This window comes from Pogona vitticeps, chromosome 6 (genome assembly GCF_051106095.1).
Source record: "Pogona vitticeps strain Pit_001003342236 chromosome 6, PviZW2.1, whole genome shotgun sequence".
NCBI classification, from domain to species: Eukaryota; Metazoa; Chordata; class Lepidosauria; order Squamata; family Agamidae; genus Pogona; species Pogona vitticeps.
The window spans coordinates 7169111-7186321 of record NC_135788.1 but is presented as its reverse complement, the minus strand read 5'-3'; the positions used below and the strand labels follow the sequence as shown (position 1 = coordinate 7186321).

General features: G+C 39.5%; 1 protein-coding gene across 11 annotated transcripts in view; it reads left to right on the top strand.

The window, feature by feature from the left end:
* Positions 1 to 17211, top strand: part of PRKAG2 (protein kinase AMP-activated non-catalytic subunit gamma 2) — a 178203-nt gene that overhangs the window by 149428 nt on the left and 11564 nt on the right. For 10 of the 11 annotated variants that reach the window (XR_012088191.2, XM_020779761.3, XM_078378501.1 and 7 more), the window contains 5 exons: positions 3700 to 3781; positions 4015 to 4073; positions 13159 to 13204; positions 14344 to 14398; positions 15839 to 15965. Coding sequence is in view for 10 of the 11 variants with exons in the window: in XM_020779761.3 (XP_020635420.3) it covers positions 3700 to 3781; positions 4015 to 4073; positions 13159 to 13204; positions 14344 to 14398; positions 15839 to 15965 (369 nt within the window). In the remaining variant the exon portion in view is untranslated. The remainder of the gene's footprint in view (positions 1 to 3699; positions 3782 to 4014; positions 4074 to 13158; positions 13205 to 14343; positions 14399 to 15838; positions 15966 to 17211) is intronic. The other variant, XM_073002856.2, reaches the window with a different exon arrangement.

Below are 17211 nucleotides of genomic sequence, written 5' to 3'. Positions count from 1 at the left end.
TTGACTTATTGGTAAGGAGCTTGAGTAGTCTGGCATGGTGTTGGAAATCTACAGCAAAATTCCTGTGGTTCAAAAGTGCACAGATTTGCTGGAGTCTTGTTTTTTAAGACTTCTCTTTTTATTGTCATTATGCTCTTAGCAGCAGTCACACTGATGCTTAAGTAATTGGTGCATGTTGTTTTGTACAGTCACATTTTTGCATTATTTATGTCATCCTTGCTCTGTTTTGCAGAAAGGTAACTTTATACAGGGTATTTGTAGAAGCAGAGTCACTATAGCTCTGGCCATGTAACATTTGAGCCTTGATGAAGAAGGTAGAACATTATGATCTTCATTTTAAAAATGTATACCTAATGAAGGAATTCAGCGTACTGCCTTTCAAATAAATGGTCTTCGACACTACAGTTCTTATATTTTATGTAAAACTTTAAAGGCTTCTAGGCAGAGAGATTCTGATGCTTCCAATTATTATAACATGCTACAAATGGAATTACGGCTGATAGTTTATGTTGAAGAGATAGATGGATACACACTGTGGATAGCTAAGTGACGTAGGCATCTGGCTGTGGAACTAGAGGTTGGGAGTTCAGTTCCCTACTGTGCCTCCTTTACAGGGGCTGGACTCAATGATCCATAGGGTCCATTCCAGTTCTGCAATTCTAAGATATTTCTCACTGTATTTCCTTCCCATTGAAAGCAAAGAGATTTTCAGCTTCATGATGGATAAGACTCTGGATCTTGCAAAGTTATTAAGATATCAGCTCACAAAATGTGCTTTGGGGCATCTGTGCCTTCTTTCAGGTACCACAGTCTTCCTGGGCTCAGACAAGTTCAGATCATTCCTCTTTCCAATTACTACACTCTTGAACATTCTGACTCCTTCTGTCCAAGAATGCCTTTTGGCAAGAGACTACAGTGTTTTCTTTATACTTAATACTGTCCTTGTGAGCTCCTAGGTTTCTACATTGTACTTCAGGAATATGCCTTGCAGTTTGCCACTCTTATGAGCATCAGAGCTTCGAATATTACCTTTAAAAACGGTTACTTTAGATGTTGGCCTTTTTATGCTCTTACAGCTCTACCAGCTGTGGCTTAATATACTGCTCAGCTGTGGAAACTCACTGGGGGTGTGAAACAGGTAAAACCAATCCTTAAATATCTCACTTAGCTGGTTGGATGGCTGAGTGGTTTAGGTGTCTGGCTGCGGAGCCAATGGCTGGGAGTTCAATTCCCCACTGTGCCTCCTATGAATAATGCCAGCCTGGATGGCCTTGAGCAAGCTGCACAATTCCAGGATGCCCCAGAATAAGGGAATGGTAAACCATTTCTGAGTATTCTCTACCTGGAAAACCCTGAAAAGGGTTGCTGTAAGTCAGAATTGACGGCACATGATTATTATTAAATATCTCACTTACTTTGAAAGCCCTATTAGAGTTACTGTAAATCATTTCCAACTTGATGGCACATAAAACACACATACACAACATTACTGCTAGTTATTATATTCAGAGAAAATGTAAAAGACACAGACACTTAGAATATACAATAATGTGCCAAAATCCCACCATACGACCCACCAAAAAAGCAATGTTGTAGTACTGAGTAAATCTTAACAGCGTTCTGTGTCTAAGTCGCACTGGCCATGTGACCACGGAAGATTGTCTTCGCACAAAACGCTGGCTCTATGGCTTGGAAACAGGGATGAGCACCGCCCCCTAGAGTCGAACACGACTGGACAAAAATTGTCAAGGGGAACCTTTACCTTTACCTAAATCTGAACTTACTATTTTTTAAAAAAAAAATGATACGAGTCATTTTATTTTATAAAGGGAATGTTGAAATATTGTCATTTTTTGAAAGCTATTGTTTTAAATGTAATGTTAGTACTTGCAGCATGTTATTTTTAAACCATTTGGGGATTTTCTGTTCTTTACAACTGCCACTATACAAGAAATCAGGAGTTTCCTAGTTAAGGATGCCCATTATCCTTCACCAGAAGTGCAGTATAGATTCCTCCTTGTTGTTCTTTGTGAACTGACTAGAAGGGACTTCATCTCAAGATTTTGCTATACTTCATTCTGCACCTCTGGGTCTGGTGCATCAGCAGAGATATGTTAGCAACTGCAAGGGCAGCTGTCAGTGCTGCCAGTATTACAACAGGGTGAAACCAAGGTCACTATTGTTAGGAGATGCATTCATTCATGGCTATACATAGGAATGTGTTTATAGTATTCCCACCGTTTATGCTACTCAGTAAAAGTAATAGTAAGGGTACTATAAGACAAACTTCAATCTCTTGATGCTGTTATGGCTCTACCAGCTATGGTTTGATACACTGCTCCATATGTCTCAAAGGAAATTTCTCCACTTGCTACTGTGTTTTGGTATACCTATGTAGAGTCACAAAAAGGTGATGCACCAGGATATGAGCCTTCTGCATCTGACCACCTGGCAGATTTATCAAGCTCAGCCTTTTCCTGGGAGGTCTATGGTTTTGAGGTGTTTAGAAAGCCAAATAAGAGGAAAAAGAAAAAGGTCAAGTGATGCAATTTGTTAGTTTTCTAGATCCATCAGCAGGATAGCCCACCACACTGTGATACAGCCTCTTACCTTTTTCCTCTTTTTCAAGTTTCTAGGCTTGATAGTCTCCTTCATTAATGCTGATTTAACAACAATAACAAGCTTCCTGCTGGATAGTTTTGTGTGCATCTGTATTCTCATCCAGCAGTGAAGAGATTCATGAGGGACTCAAAGAACAAGACCTTTCTAGTCTCCCCATGCACTGCTGTCAAGGAGTCCTTTTGCTATGCTTAGTTTGCTGCCATGTCTTTTGACAGCAGTCTGTCCTTCTGAGGAAACATAATTCCAACCTGGCCTGTAACTCAAATCTCTTCCACTTAGGGTGGCTGTCTTTGTTCTTGCAAATTTGAGAATGAAATCAACCAGTGCTGTATACACTATTCAGTTGTGCAGCCTGATCTGGTTATGTCCACAAATCGCTCCATGTTTGTTAACCACCTCTAAGAAAGGAAATACATGCAAGAGCTGAAGAAGTGCCAAACACACCATCCACATTCTCCAGGCACAGCTGTTCCCTCAGATGTATGCTTCCCTGTCCAAATCCACAAAGAGATGACAATGCTGTTTTGTAGATTTTCTATGGTTAAAAAAGGCAGAAAAAGTGGTTGTCAAACACAAGGAGATTGCAAATGAACAAATACATCATCAGGACCCTCTTTAAAATGTCATAAGCAATGTATGGCAATTTTGTATTAAAAACACTTTCTGAAAGCACCCAAAATCTTAAGAAAACCCCTATAATTGAAAAACAAAGATGTAGTATCTGAATTTCTGTTTTCCTGAAAATATGTCACTTTTTAAATATATACCTTATTGTCATACATAGTTTATTAATCTGGGTGAATCATAGCAAAAATAATTACTTGGTTTTTGATTTGCAGCAAAAGCAGATAATTTTGGCTGAAAAAAATTGGTTGATTTTATTATAGGATTTATTATAGCCCTATAGTTTTATTATGCAATAAATGGTTCCCATGACCTTGAATGTTTATGGTTACAAGATCAATGAAATATGAGAAAGGTGGTCCAGATTTTGTGTGTGTGCGCGCGCGCATGCATGTGTGCAACCCACTTCTTAGCATATCTTTAAAATGCTGTCTTACGGTTTGTCTCTTCTAGGTAAAGAAGGCATTCTTTGCTTTGGTGGCAAATGGTGTTCGGGCAGCTCCACTGTGGGAGAGTAAAAAACAAAGTTTTGTAGGTAGGATCATCTTTATTAGTTTAGAATTTTCTGGAGAGAGATAAAACCACTGTATTATCATGGAGTAGATTTTTTTTAGATTTGTGCATATTTTGTTTCCCTTCAGTTTTGGTGTTCATCTCAAGAAATGAGAGTTGGCCTGGTTTACAAATGGGAATAATAGAAACTCACATTGATTGCATGCAAATAAACTCATACTCAAAATTTGAACTTTTCTCTTTGTCTTGTTACAGGAATGTTGACTATTACAGATTTCATTAATATACTGCATAGATACTATAAGTCTCCAATGGTAGGTACTAAAACATTTGCAATTGCAACAGTTTTCTGAGAGAAGGGTTGCATTTTCTGACAGAACTTCAAGGGTACCAATATTTTTGGCCATGATTGTATATAAATTTATAATTATGGATTGTTGGTGATGGAATCGAGTGTATGCTGCATTCTGTCTCAGATTATCAGTTCCTGATGTTTTAAACACAACCTCTGTATTTGAAAGTACCAGATATGAAACTTTTCTTAAATACTTTGTTGAAATGCACATAGGCATATATATCAACACTTGTTGGTATGTTCCAGCTCTCCTTTCATTCAGGTGTATAGTAATTGTAAAATTAAATAGATTAGAAAGAGACAACAAGGCTTCTCAGTCTGTGACAGAAATATAGTCTGCTATTGTCTTGGGTGATAATGTGATAATGATGTCATGGTGTTCACAGATATGTTCACTACTTTGATAGGAAAACTATAAACATTGAATATTTATAAACAAATGCAGCTTTTGTAGGACAATTAAGAGGCCTTTTAGGTGGTGAAAACTTTACAGAGGTCTTATGGATTGAAAGAGCTGATCAGTCAATGAAGCTGTTGAAAGTCTTAGACATTGACTAGAAAGAAGAATAGGCAGCAGGGAAACCAAGAGACAGGGATTTGGTAGTACAATAACTGAAAGAAGAAGGGAGATGGAGTAGATGCCAAGAATTAGAATCAAAGGATGAGGAAATCGTGTGTGCCCACAAGCTGTGGAACAAGGAACACAGTCGGGATTGCCAGCTTTTAAAATAGAAACCTTTTGGCAGTTAGCAGCAAGGCTAAAAACACAACCTGGCTAGTCGAGAAGTATGAGAAGTGTAACCCAACAGAAAGTTCTGTTCATCTGAAAAAATTTCCTTGTGAGACGCACAATTATTCTCTGTGCTATAGTAATAGTGTCTGCTTTTATGAGACTCCTGCAGATCAGTACCATCAACTATAACTACACCACAGTCAAAAGTAGAATCAGGTCATTGGAAATGAGTTGAGCCTTAGATTATAGATCTGCCTTTTGACATGCATTCTGTGGTTATAGCATTAAACAAGTATGAAATGTGTATGTTTTTTGTTTATTTCTCATTGTGATGTGTACATAGGCTAAGATGGCCTCCCAGGCAATTTCTAATTGAAACATGCCCACATGTACACACGATAATCCTGGTGGCTGCTTTTGTTAGACTCTTGCTAGTCTGAGTAGTACAGTATGCTTGTTTAGGGGGCTTGGTCTAGCAGTAGTGAGTTGTACAGTGGTGCCTCGCATAGTGACGTTAATCCGTGCAGCAAAAATCGCTGCTAAGCGATTTTGTCGCTATGCGATTTAAAAAAGCCCATAGAAACGCATTAAAACCTGTTTAATGTGTACCTATGGGCCTGAAACTCACCTTAAAACAAAGATCCTCCATACGGCGGCCATTTTCGCTGCCTCTTATGCAAGGAATCTGTGCAAAAACACAGCGGGCGGCCATTATTTTTACCCAGCGGCCATTTTGGAACCGCGATCAGCTGTTAAAAAATCTTCGTTTTGCGATGATCGGTAAGCGAAACAGGGACCCGATCATCGCAAATTGAAAAAAACCCATTTAAAACATCACAATGCGATCGCTTTTGCGATCGCAAAATCTTCAGCACTATGCGGTTTCGTCGCTAAACGGAGCGCCCGTTAAGCGAGGCACCACTGTATAAGCAAGGTTGCTATATATCTCCTCATGGAACCAATGGTAAGTAAGACCAACCAGCTGGTGCAGCTCTTTTCTGCCCACCTGCCTTTCTTCTTCACTCTGTAGTTATTGTACTCCTTGTGTGGTATGAGGTCACTATTGCACCAAGCAGTTTGGAGAGAGCTACCCTGTTCTCAATATGCTGCTTGAGACCAATTGTGCTTAAGGTGCATATACCTCCCTGTTTCTGCTCCTCCTGACCAATATATTTGTTTGCAAAATACAAACAGGAGAGTTTTAAGTGTGGCCGGGAAAATCTGATAGAGGAGGTTTTCTGATCTCTTGTCTCACACTGGACCTCCATATGCCGCAAAGCGTGTGCAGTCACAGTCCAAGGAGAAGATGCATCTGAGGAGAGTGGTCTCACAGAGGACTAGGGACAGAGGAATCTGTGCCACTGGGCAAAAAGCGAATGGGTGTCAAAAGGGATATTGGAATCTACTGGAAGGGAGCCCAAAGGGGAAGTGGGACAGAATTTTGCTTTAGAGTGAGCTAACCAGCTAAATCTTGGGCTGCAGGTCTCTATAACAGATGCCAGTTACTTAGGTGCCTAGGATTCCACTGATGCCTTTAGGATGGTGCACAGGTGAGCTGTGCCCAGACCTGCTTCTGCCCTTCCCTTTCTCCACTATTTTCTGTGCCACAAAACAGCTGTGTACAGCTAAGGTTGAGGTGGTAATTCTGTGTCCCAGGTATGCCACTTTAAATTGCAGGAGGAGTCTGTTTTGACTTGAACGTTTATTCACCCTTTAAAATTACTACCTAAAGAAACTAGATTTTGAAAAGAACTCTAAGTTTACTCTGAGGAGGAGGTTTTTTTTGGGACATAGGAGCATCTGGTCATGTGAGCTTAAATTCTGCAGATGTTTACCACCATAGTGAGAGCAAGGGTAGCCATGTCTGTGGATGGTAGCTGTTGCCTTCAGAATAGTGCCAGCCTGTACATTTCTGATACACTGATATATCTGTTGCACCTCTGTCCTAAAGCATCAACAGATCTCATTAGACCTGGCTAGTAGAAAAGTTCCTAGCTCTCCAAAATGTTACTGATGTCTTTTTTTATAGGACTGCTCAGACCTCAGTAACAATTTCTAGGGCAGTTATTGTTCAGAAATCTATATTTAGATTCCTCTAGATCCCATCTAGGCATTATTGAATCAGGCATTCTGAATACGCCTAGAGAAGCGTGCCAAGTCTCATCCTACCGCTATCACTCTGTGAATATCTTTGGCACCAGTGAAGAGAGGCTTTGGAAAATCTGGGTACTTGCTTGCTTGGAGGACCCACTGAAAATGTAAAGCAAGCAGTGATGGAACAGGGAAGGGATGGGTGCTCCTCCCTATGCAAGTTCAGAATCCTGAATTCAAAAACACCTGGAAGGTGCTTATGTCTAGATAGCATGCTGATAGCAATGATGGCAAGTCCTGTGGATTCTGACATACTTTTAAAAGGAATAGCAGCAATAAGGAATTTGTTATATTTTGATAATATTCTTCACTTGAAAAAGCTACTCTATAAAATACTTCTTAATTCTGTTGGAATGAAAATTAGTAGAAGCAGATTCTTTATTTTTGCACAAATTACTCTCAGTCATTGTATGCATAGATGAGTAACCCTGCTCAAAGCTGGCTACTGAAGCCATGAATTCACTGAGCAGTTCTAATGAATTCCATCATGCAATTAATCATAGTATAAATTGAATTCTTTGGAGATGGAGAAAATCTTCCACACCATAGTTAGAAGTACTGGGAATATCCTGCAGGCGTTTGTACCCGACCCCTTTTGTAGCCTGGTTCAGTTTTCTGTTTCTGGGTTTCTGCCAATCTGAATAGGATAAAGTATGTTTATATGGGATGAGGAAATGGGATAACGATTCTGCCTACAAGAAGAAAATACATAAGCTTCTGGTATGTTCCTGATAAATAAACTAGGCCACTGTGTTTGGCATTTGTCTGGTACTGGAATTGAATATAACAGTGTGAATGTTCAGTTTAAAATGAGTATTGTTTGAGATGGACACATTAATATTTGTAGCTCCCTGCAAATCATGGCTTGGAAACCAGGAGTCAGGGGCCCTTGCTTGCTCACACATGCTTTAGCTTGTGGTGGTGGTAGTTTCCTTTCTTGAAAATCCTGTTTTCATGCTACACACAGAGTCATACGAGGTAAAAGCAAAATAGAAATAAAAAGTAAATAAAGATTAAAAACATGGTAGCACCTTAAAGACTAGCTTTTGCATTTGTTAATGTGGGTTTTCGCGGAAAAGTCATAATCCTGGTTTACTTCAAACTATGGCTACAATTTCTAATTTACAATCTTAGATGTATTTTTGCAGAGAAGTTCAGTGTCAAGGAAGGAAAGGAAAGGAATACTATGGAGAGGGAAGGAAAGGGAGCATCTTTCATGAGGCTAACTTTTAAATTTGCAGAACATAGTTTATTGTGATGTTTTATCTGCATTAGGCCATTCCAAGCATTCTGAGTGTTAATGCCTTAAAACAACAGCTTTTGTATTTATATGGTAGTACAACCTAGCAATATTAATGCTGTTGACAGTTGTATCTATTCCAAGAACTTACAAATGTTTCCTGTATTTGCTGCTGTATATGGATTCTAGTTCTTTTTTTAACAGTCATAAGCAAAGCTGGAGTTTTTAGAATCGCTGGCATTCCAGCTTTGTATTAGGGCACCAAAACTTCCATGCCAAAGGATTTGTGTACAAAGCTCAAGTTTTTTCCATTGCTACAAACATTCCTGCCATTATTCAAAGCATTACTGTCGCAGTAATGTCAACAAGTCAAACTTTATACCCAAATTGGTATGTGGTGCAAAGTCTGGTACATAGATCCAGATTTTTTAAAGGAGATACCTGATGCCTTTATAACTAGCCAAAGAAACTGCAGCATGCCTCTTCCCTTTGTAACTCACATGGTCTCAAGACCACAGCTGTCAATATTAAGAGTCCGACCTAAATTTAAAAAACCATTAAGTACCTCTTTTAGACTCAGTACCTTCTCAGCTTCTATAAACCATGAGAACAACATAGCTTGCCAGATTCCCTGCATTATTGGGTTGTGGGCTCTGTGCTTCACATAAAAGTTCTGTACCTGGGTAGAGCACCATTTTAGTACATAAAGGACATAATTTTGGTAGCATATGTAGCCCTTTTGCCTGTGAGCTGGAGGCCTTGCTTTGGCTTTGGGACCCTATTCTTTCTTTTTTTTTTTCTTATGTTTAAAGCTGTTTGTATAACTCCTTGGGATTTTTCTTCTTCTTCACGTCTTTGTTTCTCTTGCTGTTTCTTTGTTTGCCACTGTTTAAAGGCCTGTAGTCTTTAGTCTGTCAAAGAACCTCCCAAGATGTCTGTCTATAAATATCCAGCTCTTCTGTTACTGTTGTTGGCTTTGCCAGTGAATCTGACATCATACCAAGATACCTTGGATCTTAGAGCAGTATGTGTCCATATCAAGTCTCCTGAACTAATAGTTGTAAATCTGGCTGAGTCTGTAGCTACAGCTGTCTTACAGAAACAGACATCCTGAAAGCATGACTATCTCTGGCCCTCTGTTAGATGAAAGCCATTTGTGAATACCAGAATTTTCTGTCTTTTCAGCTTACTGTAGTGGACCCAGGCCTTTCTCTTGTAGAAGTTGTACAGTGCTGTCTTTGAATCCAGATTTTCCATCTTGAGATTTCACCAGTACCCATGCATGGTTATAGAAGGTGTTCAGAGTGTCAGTTTCGCATTAGAAGAATCAGAAAAGAGTTGATACTAAGAGCAGGCCTGTATATGTCCACTCAACCTATACCAGCACTCCTATTGGCGCAGATTAAATCTATCATTCTCACTGAGTAACAAGAAGAGCTAGTGAAGTGTGTGCTTTAATGGTGGCTGTATTTCTTTCAGTATCCATTTGTGTGTATTCACACAACCTGCCAGTCCTCCTTTCTCAAGGCACATCTGCGTCTTATTTTTGGCCAGTGTGGCAGTGATTTCTTGTACTGGGTGATAGCTTTGACTTGATTCTTGGATACTGCAGGGCAGGAACAAGGCTCCTGCCAAAACTTTAGGCTCTTACAGATGCAGAACTCATAATTGTGAATGCTCAGGAGACCACTTGACGAACCACAATTAATGGTGCGCAGCTGTCCTTCCTATTCTTCCTAATATCCAAGTCTAATGTTTTCCTGTTGCTGTGGAGTTGAGACATTAGATCCATATGGGTTCATACCCATATGTGCAAAATGAGTGCAAGAGATCTGGAGCTTGGAAACAATGCATTAGTTTGATATTTTTAACATTAAAATAGTAATTTTTTATGAAAAAGGAAATCAAGCTTTGTATGACTCTGAAATATTTAATTTAAAGTATCTTTAAAATATTTTAATGTTAATTTTTTTAAAAAAAGATTAGGTGCGTTCTCCTGTTTAATACCAAATTAATGACTTCAGCATCTTTGCATTAAATCTAATGCATTATTTCCATGCTCAGAAAGAAATCTAGAAAGCTGCTGGAGTGGGAGAGAGATGCCACACTCTAGTAAAACAGTATATGTCATGGTACCGTGTTTCCCCAAAAATAAGACAGGGTCTTATATTAATTTTTGCTCCAGAAAACGCATTAAGGCTTATTTTCAGGGGATTTTTTTCATGTACAACAATCTACATTTATTCAAATACGGTTATGTCATCTTCTGGTTGCTGCACAATGGTGGAGGGTGGGGTTTCACTTAAGTGGAGCTTATTTTGGGGGTAGGGCTTATATTACAAGCATCCTGAAAAATCCTACTAGGGCTTATTTTCAGGTTAGGGCTTATTTTTGGGAAAACAGGGTATATCACTATAATTATGTGTAAAGATTGAGGAGCCCATCTGTGATAGGCAGAGACAATGCTGATAGGCATAGCCCACGAGCTCCTTCTCTGTGCCTTTCTTTCCCTTCAAAGCTTAGCATTAATGGTGGTGCATTATGTCTACATTACCATTCACAACAGTTAGCTTTGAAATTAGGCTGGAAGCTGGAGAGTAGAAAGCTGGTTAGTTCTGGTGGAGATATATAATACTATTCCATAAGTAAGATTAGGTGGGGAAGTTAAAGGGTAGTTCCTATGTCCAGTGGTGGGAAGGAAATATTAGCATGTGGAACACTCCTGATTAGATCATTAGCATTATGGGTGCTTCAGGCTTAGCATGACAGAGGACTTCTTGCAAAACAAAAAACAAAAACAAAAAACAGTGTTGCAATGCCTTAACAGTGTTTTGTAAAGTATGGATGAGCTTTCCAGTAACTGTACTAGGAATAACTAGGAAGTGGCTCAAGTGGGCTGGCTGCTTGTATTAATCTTGTGATGTAATCTACAAGGCTGTGGAAAGAGATACTTTGTGATTTTGTCCTTGACAGCTGGATAATGTGCTGTGATAATGACATGGCTTGTAACTGGCAATTTCTTTGTAGCAAGTTTGTCAGATTTTTAAATGAAACCTTCAGGTGAGAATTTTGTTTCGAACACATACACACAGGCACACACTGGTAATTGGGTAAGTGGTTTCCACCCTTTCCTGGGATGTCTGTTGCACAGCTATTTGTGATATCAGTTGTGCAGTGGATACCCCGGCAAGAGGGAAATGCTTATATAAACAGGTGGCGATCATTGAGCAGACAGTCTGTTGTGTAGTGTGATCTGTATAGGGAGGTAGATTTTTATTTTGAAATATAATGCAGATGATGCCTTTGATCTTCCTAGATATGGCATAGGAATTGCTGGCATTTTCTCACTAGCCTTGCTTCTTATTCTGTGCCTCGTACTAGCAGCATAGGATAAGGAAATTATTCAGATGAAAATGTAATATTAAATTCCAACAGTTGGAATTAGACTTTAGGGGACAGAGTGCTGGAAGATCTATATGTTTAACTGAGGCGTTGCTTACATTTTCATTTTGAAAGCCTAACTGCACTTTATATTATCATATTTTTCTGTTTAAAAGATGACCCAATATATAAGGCAACCCCCACGTTTCCAACCCCAAATAAGAAAATTTGATCGCTGTTTTCCCCCTCCACTTCCTAAGCCCCGCAAAAGCAGGATCAAAGGGCTGCGGAAGTGGAGGGGGAAAGCAGCAATGAAATGGCTTAGGAATTGGCAGGGAAAGCAGCGATCAAAGGGCTGCATTATCAAAGGGCTTTGGTCCCTTCCCCCCCCCCTTATTTCTCTGTATAAGACGACACTCAATTTTTAGTCTGAAGATTTTAGATAAAAGTATTGTCTTATACACAGGAAAATATGGTAACCCTCATCAATTCTTACTTATGAACTCTATATCTCAGTTATAACGTATTTCCCCGAAAATAAGACAGGGTCTTACATTAATTTTTGCTCCAAAAAAAAAAAAAACAACGCATTAGGGCTTATTTTGGGGAAATGTTTTATTTTTTTTCAAGAACAACAATCTACATTTATTCAATTACCATCATTTATTTTATTTATTATTAATTTATTCCCGTTCTCCTTCCCCTTCTTTAAATGTACATGGTGCCACTTCCTCCAGGGGTGCCTCCCTCCGGTGGTGGCTCGGGTTCCTCCAGTGACAGTGCCTGGGCTGAGGCTCCTGTTGGGGCTGGCGGGCGCTGGGTTTGTTTTGAGGAAAACAAGGGCAGCAGTGAAGGGGGAGGCGTTGGTGTGGAAGGGGGCGGGGTCCTGAAGCCCACGGGCCCAGTTGAGGAAAGGGCGGCGGCTGCTTCAACATGGCAGTGGCCCTGCCAGCCGCACTGAAGAGGGAGCCGAACAAGAGGAGGGTTAAAAGACTTACGGTAGGAGAAAGTAGGGAGGGGGAAAATAAAGGCAAGGCGGGCGGATGGCTGGCTGGCTGGGGCTGGATCTCTGAAATCGCCTCCCCCCCCCCGGTCCAACCTCGTGCTTTGTTAGCCTCGCCTGGGCGCATGCTGGGGAAGGAGCATGCACACTACAGAGGTGCATGCTCCAAGAGCCATTGGGAATTAAGGAGCCAAGTTCCTGGTGGTGCGCAGCTCCTTCCTCCCTGGCTGCCCAGCCCCTCTGCAAGTGAGGGAGGTGGGAGAGGAGGGGAAGAAGTTTTAAGTCTCTCTTAAGGACTTGGGAGGATCCCAGTGAGTCCTTGGTGGAGGGCGGGGTTTCACTTAACTAGGGCTTATTTTCGGGGTAGGGCTTATATTACAATCATCTTGAAAAATCATACTAGGTCTTATTTTCAGGGTCGGAGTTATTTTTGGGGAAACATGGTAAATGTTTTCTTTAATGGCAGATTCCTTTATGTGAAGTTTTAGATACATGTGCTGGAGATGAGAGCTTTAGATTTTATTTTTCTTTTGCAGGTACAAATCTATGAATTAGAGGAGCACAAGATTGAAACATGGAGGGGTAAGTACTCTTTATAAAATGTTACTTTTAGAGACCCAATTGTGCTTTTTTTTTTTTAAGCCAGCATCATGGCACTTTTAAAGCTTTTCTTCTCCAAAATTTAGTTGTTCTTATTATACATGGCACTCCAGAAATCTTGTATCTGCTTTACAGGAAGCCATTTCCAAATGTTTTGGGTTTTTTAATGGAAAATGTGAAAACATTAGAAAATGTTCATTGACATAGATCCAAATATGTAAGGCTGCAAACCTATGTGCACTTTCCTGAGATCAAGCCCATTAACATCCGTGACAGAAATGTCTTATGGTATTACCTTACCTCCCCCTCCACTAATTAACAATACCACTTTTTAAGAAATAATTAGATGAAAATTTTAAGATCTTTCAGATTTCTTGGAAATGAAAACATGTTCTTGAGTTAATTGCAGGAGTTCTTAGAAGTCAATTTATTCTTGATATTAAAGACAGTGTTACCCTTTTGAACTGTCGTGGTACGAGTGACATGAAAATACATTTCTGTAACATATGAGCACCCTTTTTACAGTATTATGGTATTCATGTGCATTGATATAGTGACCTCTTGTGGCTAGGTGCAGAACTGTCATTCTTCAATTTGTTAATTTGTGGCCTGTGTTTCCTATACACTTTTCAATACATATGGATTAGGACAGGGGTCCCCAACCTTTTTCAGCCTGTGGACCGGCTGGGAAAGGCGGGGCACCCCCCTGCAGTCATGCGCAAACAGCACTTGTGCTCATGCTCTCTCGCTTATGCGGGGCACTGGCTTATGCGCAAATTCTGGTGTGGTGCTTGCATGGATGTGCTGGAGCGTGTGTGCATGCACAAACTAGCTGTGCAAGGGTGAGTGCCTGCAGGGGGTGGGAGGTCTGTCTCCGCGGCCTGGTCTGGCTCAGGCCACAGACCGGCACCAGGCCACAGACCGGGTGTTGGGGATCTCTGGATTAGGAAACATAGAAGAAACCAGCCATTTCTCTCTCCTCTTACTGTAATTATATAAACATCTCTGGGTTAAATGTCAAGAAAGTTCATTTTCTTACAGCAAGAATACTTAATCTAACAATTTATGTTTTGTTGTTTTTGTTATTTATTAAAGTATTCATACTGTTTTTAATTACACAGAACTTTATTTACAAGAAACTTTTAAGCCTTTAGTGAATATTTCACCTGATGCAAGGTACTGTAAATTGTTTTTCTTATTTTGGTTATTTTTTTTTAAAAAAAAGACGTGTAAATGGTATCACTGCATATATTACAGAGCTGAAAGAGACTGCCTATAACAATCCCTTTTAAAAAATTTCTCACTACATGGTGGGCACAAATCCAAAAAATGGTGGTTGATGGTTTTGATTTGTGATTAGAGATGGGGGTATCCATATACGAATACCCCCATCTCTATTTGTGATTCATCAAGGTTGAAAAATTACTTTTTTTTCCTGAAAAAATGACAAATTGATTCATCAGTTTTTTTTACTTTAAAACCCTGTAAAACATGCCCTGCCAGTCACCTAGAGACACCAAATTCACAGGGACGTGTTCCTTGATTCTCCTCTACACGACCTGCAAGTTTGATGAAATTTAGAATTTGGACATCTGAGTTATACACCCACACAGAGCACACACACACCCGCGGAAGTTTCCCCCCAGGCACCTAGAGACACCAAAATGACAAGGGAGCTTCTACTGACTCTCCTCTACAATCCCTCCAAGTTTGGTGAAGACTGGGTTTCAGTCATCCAAGTTATACACCCACAAAGTGGGTCCCCCCAGGAAAGTAACCTTTAGCAGCTGGCGTGAGGAAACCAAATCTTTGCCAAATAAATACACAAATCAAAAATCGCTAAAATTTTGTTACTTCATATTTGTGGGGGGCATTGATTTGTATGAATACAAATCAATGAATTAATGATTTTTTAAAACAAATTTGGTGATTCATTTTTTTAATTTGTGCCCATCTCTAATGGAGATCATTATAGATAATGTAAGAATCTTAATTTCTAATTTGATTTTCCAAACATAATCTTGCATTCTGATCATTCAGTAAGATATGATGGTCATGGATTTTAATTGCTCCCATCCCTGCTGTTTTTTTTTCCCAATGTGTTCCTTTGTTTGTTGATAACTTATCAGTACTGTGTACAAACGCAGAGGCTTGCTGGACCATAATTAGCCATATTTTTGTTATGTTGTTTCATGTCAGCCCTGAGTTTTCTAGCAAACAAAATATTTGGCCCCTATTAGCTTTCCTGATCTTGTTTTGACTAATAGGATTTGAAATAAAATTGATATTAAACTGTGGTATAGCTTGTCTGATCACTGTGAAATGAAAGTGTATGCCATTAAAGATGATCTAGCCCAGCCATTCTCAACCATATTTTGGCCATAAACACAATGTGAAAATAATGTAGGCTGAATCGGAATTGTATAAGTTGCATAGTGAATCTTAAAGATGGTGTGTGGAGAATTGTTTCCAATCTGTGGCCCCCTTAAAATGTGCAATAGTCCCCACTGAGAATGGCTTGGCTTGACATTTCTGTATAGCGTTGGAATGAACTATTAAGTCATTTTTTCATGTTATAGCAGAATATATTAATAGTTCCATTAACTTTCTCTCCAGCCTTTTTGATGCTGTATACTCACTGATCAAAAACAAAATCCACAGATTGCCAGTTATTGACCCTGTTAGTGGAAATGCACTTTATATACTTACCCATAAAAGAATACTCAAGTTTCTCCAGCTTTTTGTGAGTAGACTCATTTTCTTCTCATACTCCTTGATCTTAAAGTAGACAAAATTGTCAATGTAAAGTCAATAAACAGCTATATTGAGATAATCTCTCATCTTTCATCTTTCTTTGTTCAGTATTACTTTGCCTAACTCAGAAATAGTAAGCATGCAGGAAAAGTGAAAATGGTTCCTGGTGTCTTTTTTCATGTAGTTAGTGCTCACTACTGGATTTCCCCAAAAATAAGACAGGGTCCTATATTAATTTTTGCTCCAAAAAACACATTAGGGCTTATTTTCAGGGGATGTTTTATTTCACAGTCATGTCATCTTCTGGTTGCTGCACAAGGGTGGAAGGTGGGGTTTCACTTAACTAAGGCTTATTTTCAGGGTAGGGCTTATATTATGAGCATCCTGAAAAATCGTACTAGGGCTTATTTTCAGGTTATATCATTTCGAGGAAACAGGGTTTTATTTTAAAATACGATGTAGATAACTGTGCATAAATAATTTTAATCGGTATATTTGTGCAACTGGGTATTATCTAAAAAGAGACTAAAATCGTCCAGGACTTTTGTAGGTAACACTGAAGAGCATCTTGTGTTTCATGACAAGTGAAAGGAAAGGAGAGATTGGCTTAATGTACAGTGTTGCACAGATTTAGAACCTTTTATTTTGAGAATTTCTAGAAATATTCCTAATGATTTATGATAATCATTTATGATAATCATAATCAAAAAGGAGCCTCGTGGTTCATTGGTTAAGCTGCTCTACTGCAGCCAAAACTGTGCTCACAACCCAGGGTTCTGTCCTGGGTAGCAGGCTCAAGGTTGATTCAGTCTTCTATCCTTCCGAGGTTGGTAAAATGAGTACCCAGCTTGCAGGCAGGATGGGGGGGGGGGGGGGGAATGTGTAGCTTGCATAATTAACTTGTAAACCAACCAAAGAGTGCTTTAAGTGCTATGGGGCAGTATATAAGCAGCACACTTTGCTTTCACTTTTTAAAAAAATCTGATTGCTGATTATTTTTCTTCTCTTCCTTATAAAATGGGTCTTCAGGGATCAGTTACTGATCATAGGGTACCACTTTTGCTGCAGACATATGCCACATCTGTCTTGTTCCAAGCATGCCTTCTTTTCTTTTTTTAAGGGAGTTTTTAAAACATATACATAGCATAGGAAAACAGAAGATAGCGATTTCAACCATGTACGTCTTCTACAAGCAAACACCACTGCTTTGGGTCACAAACTATAGCTTAATAATG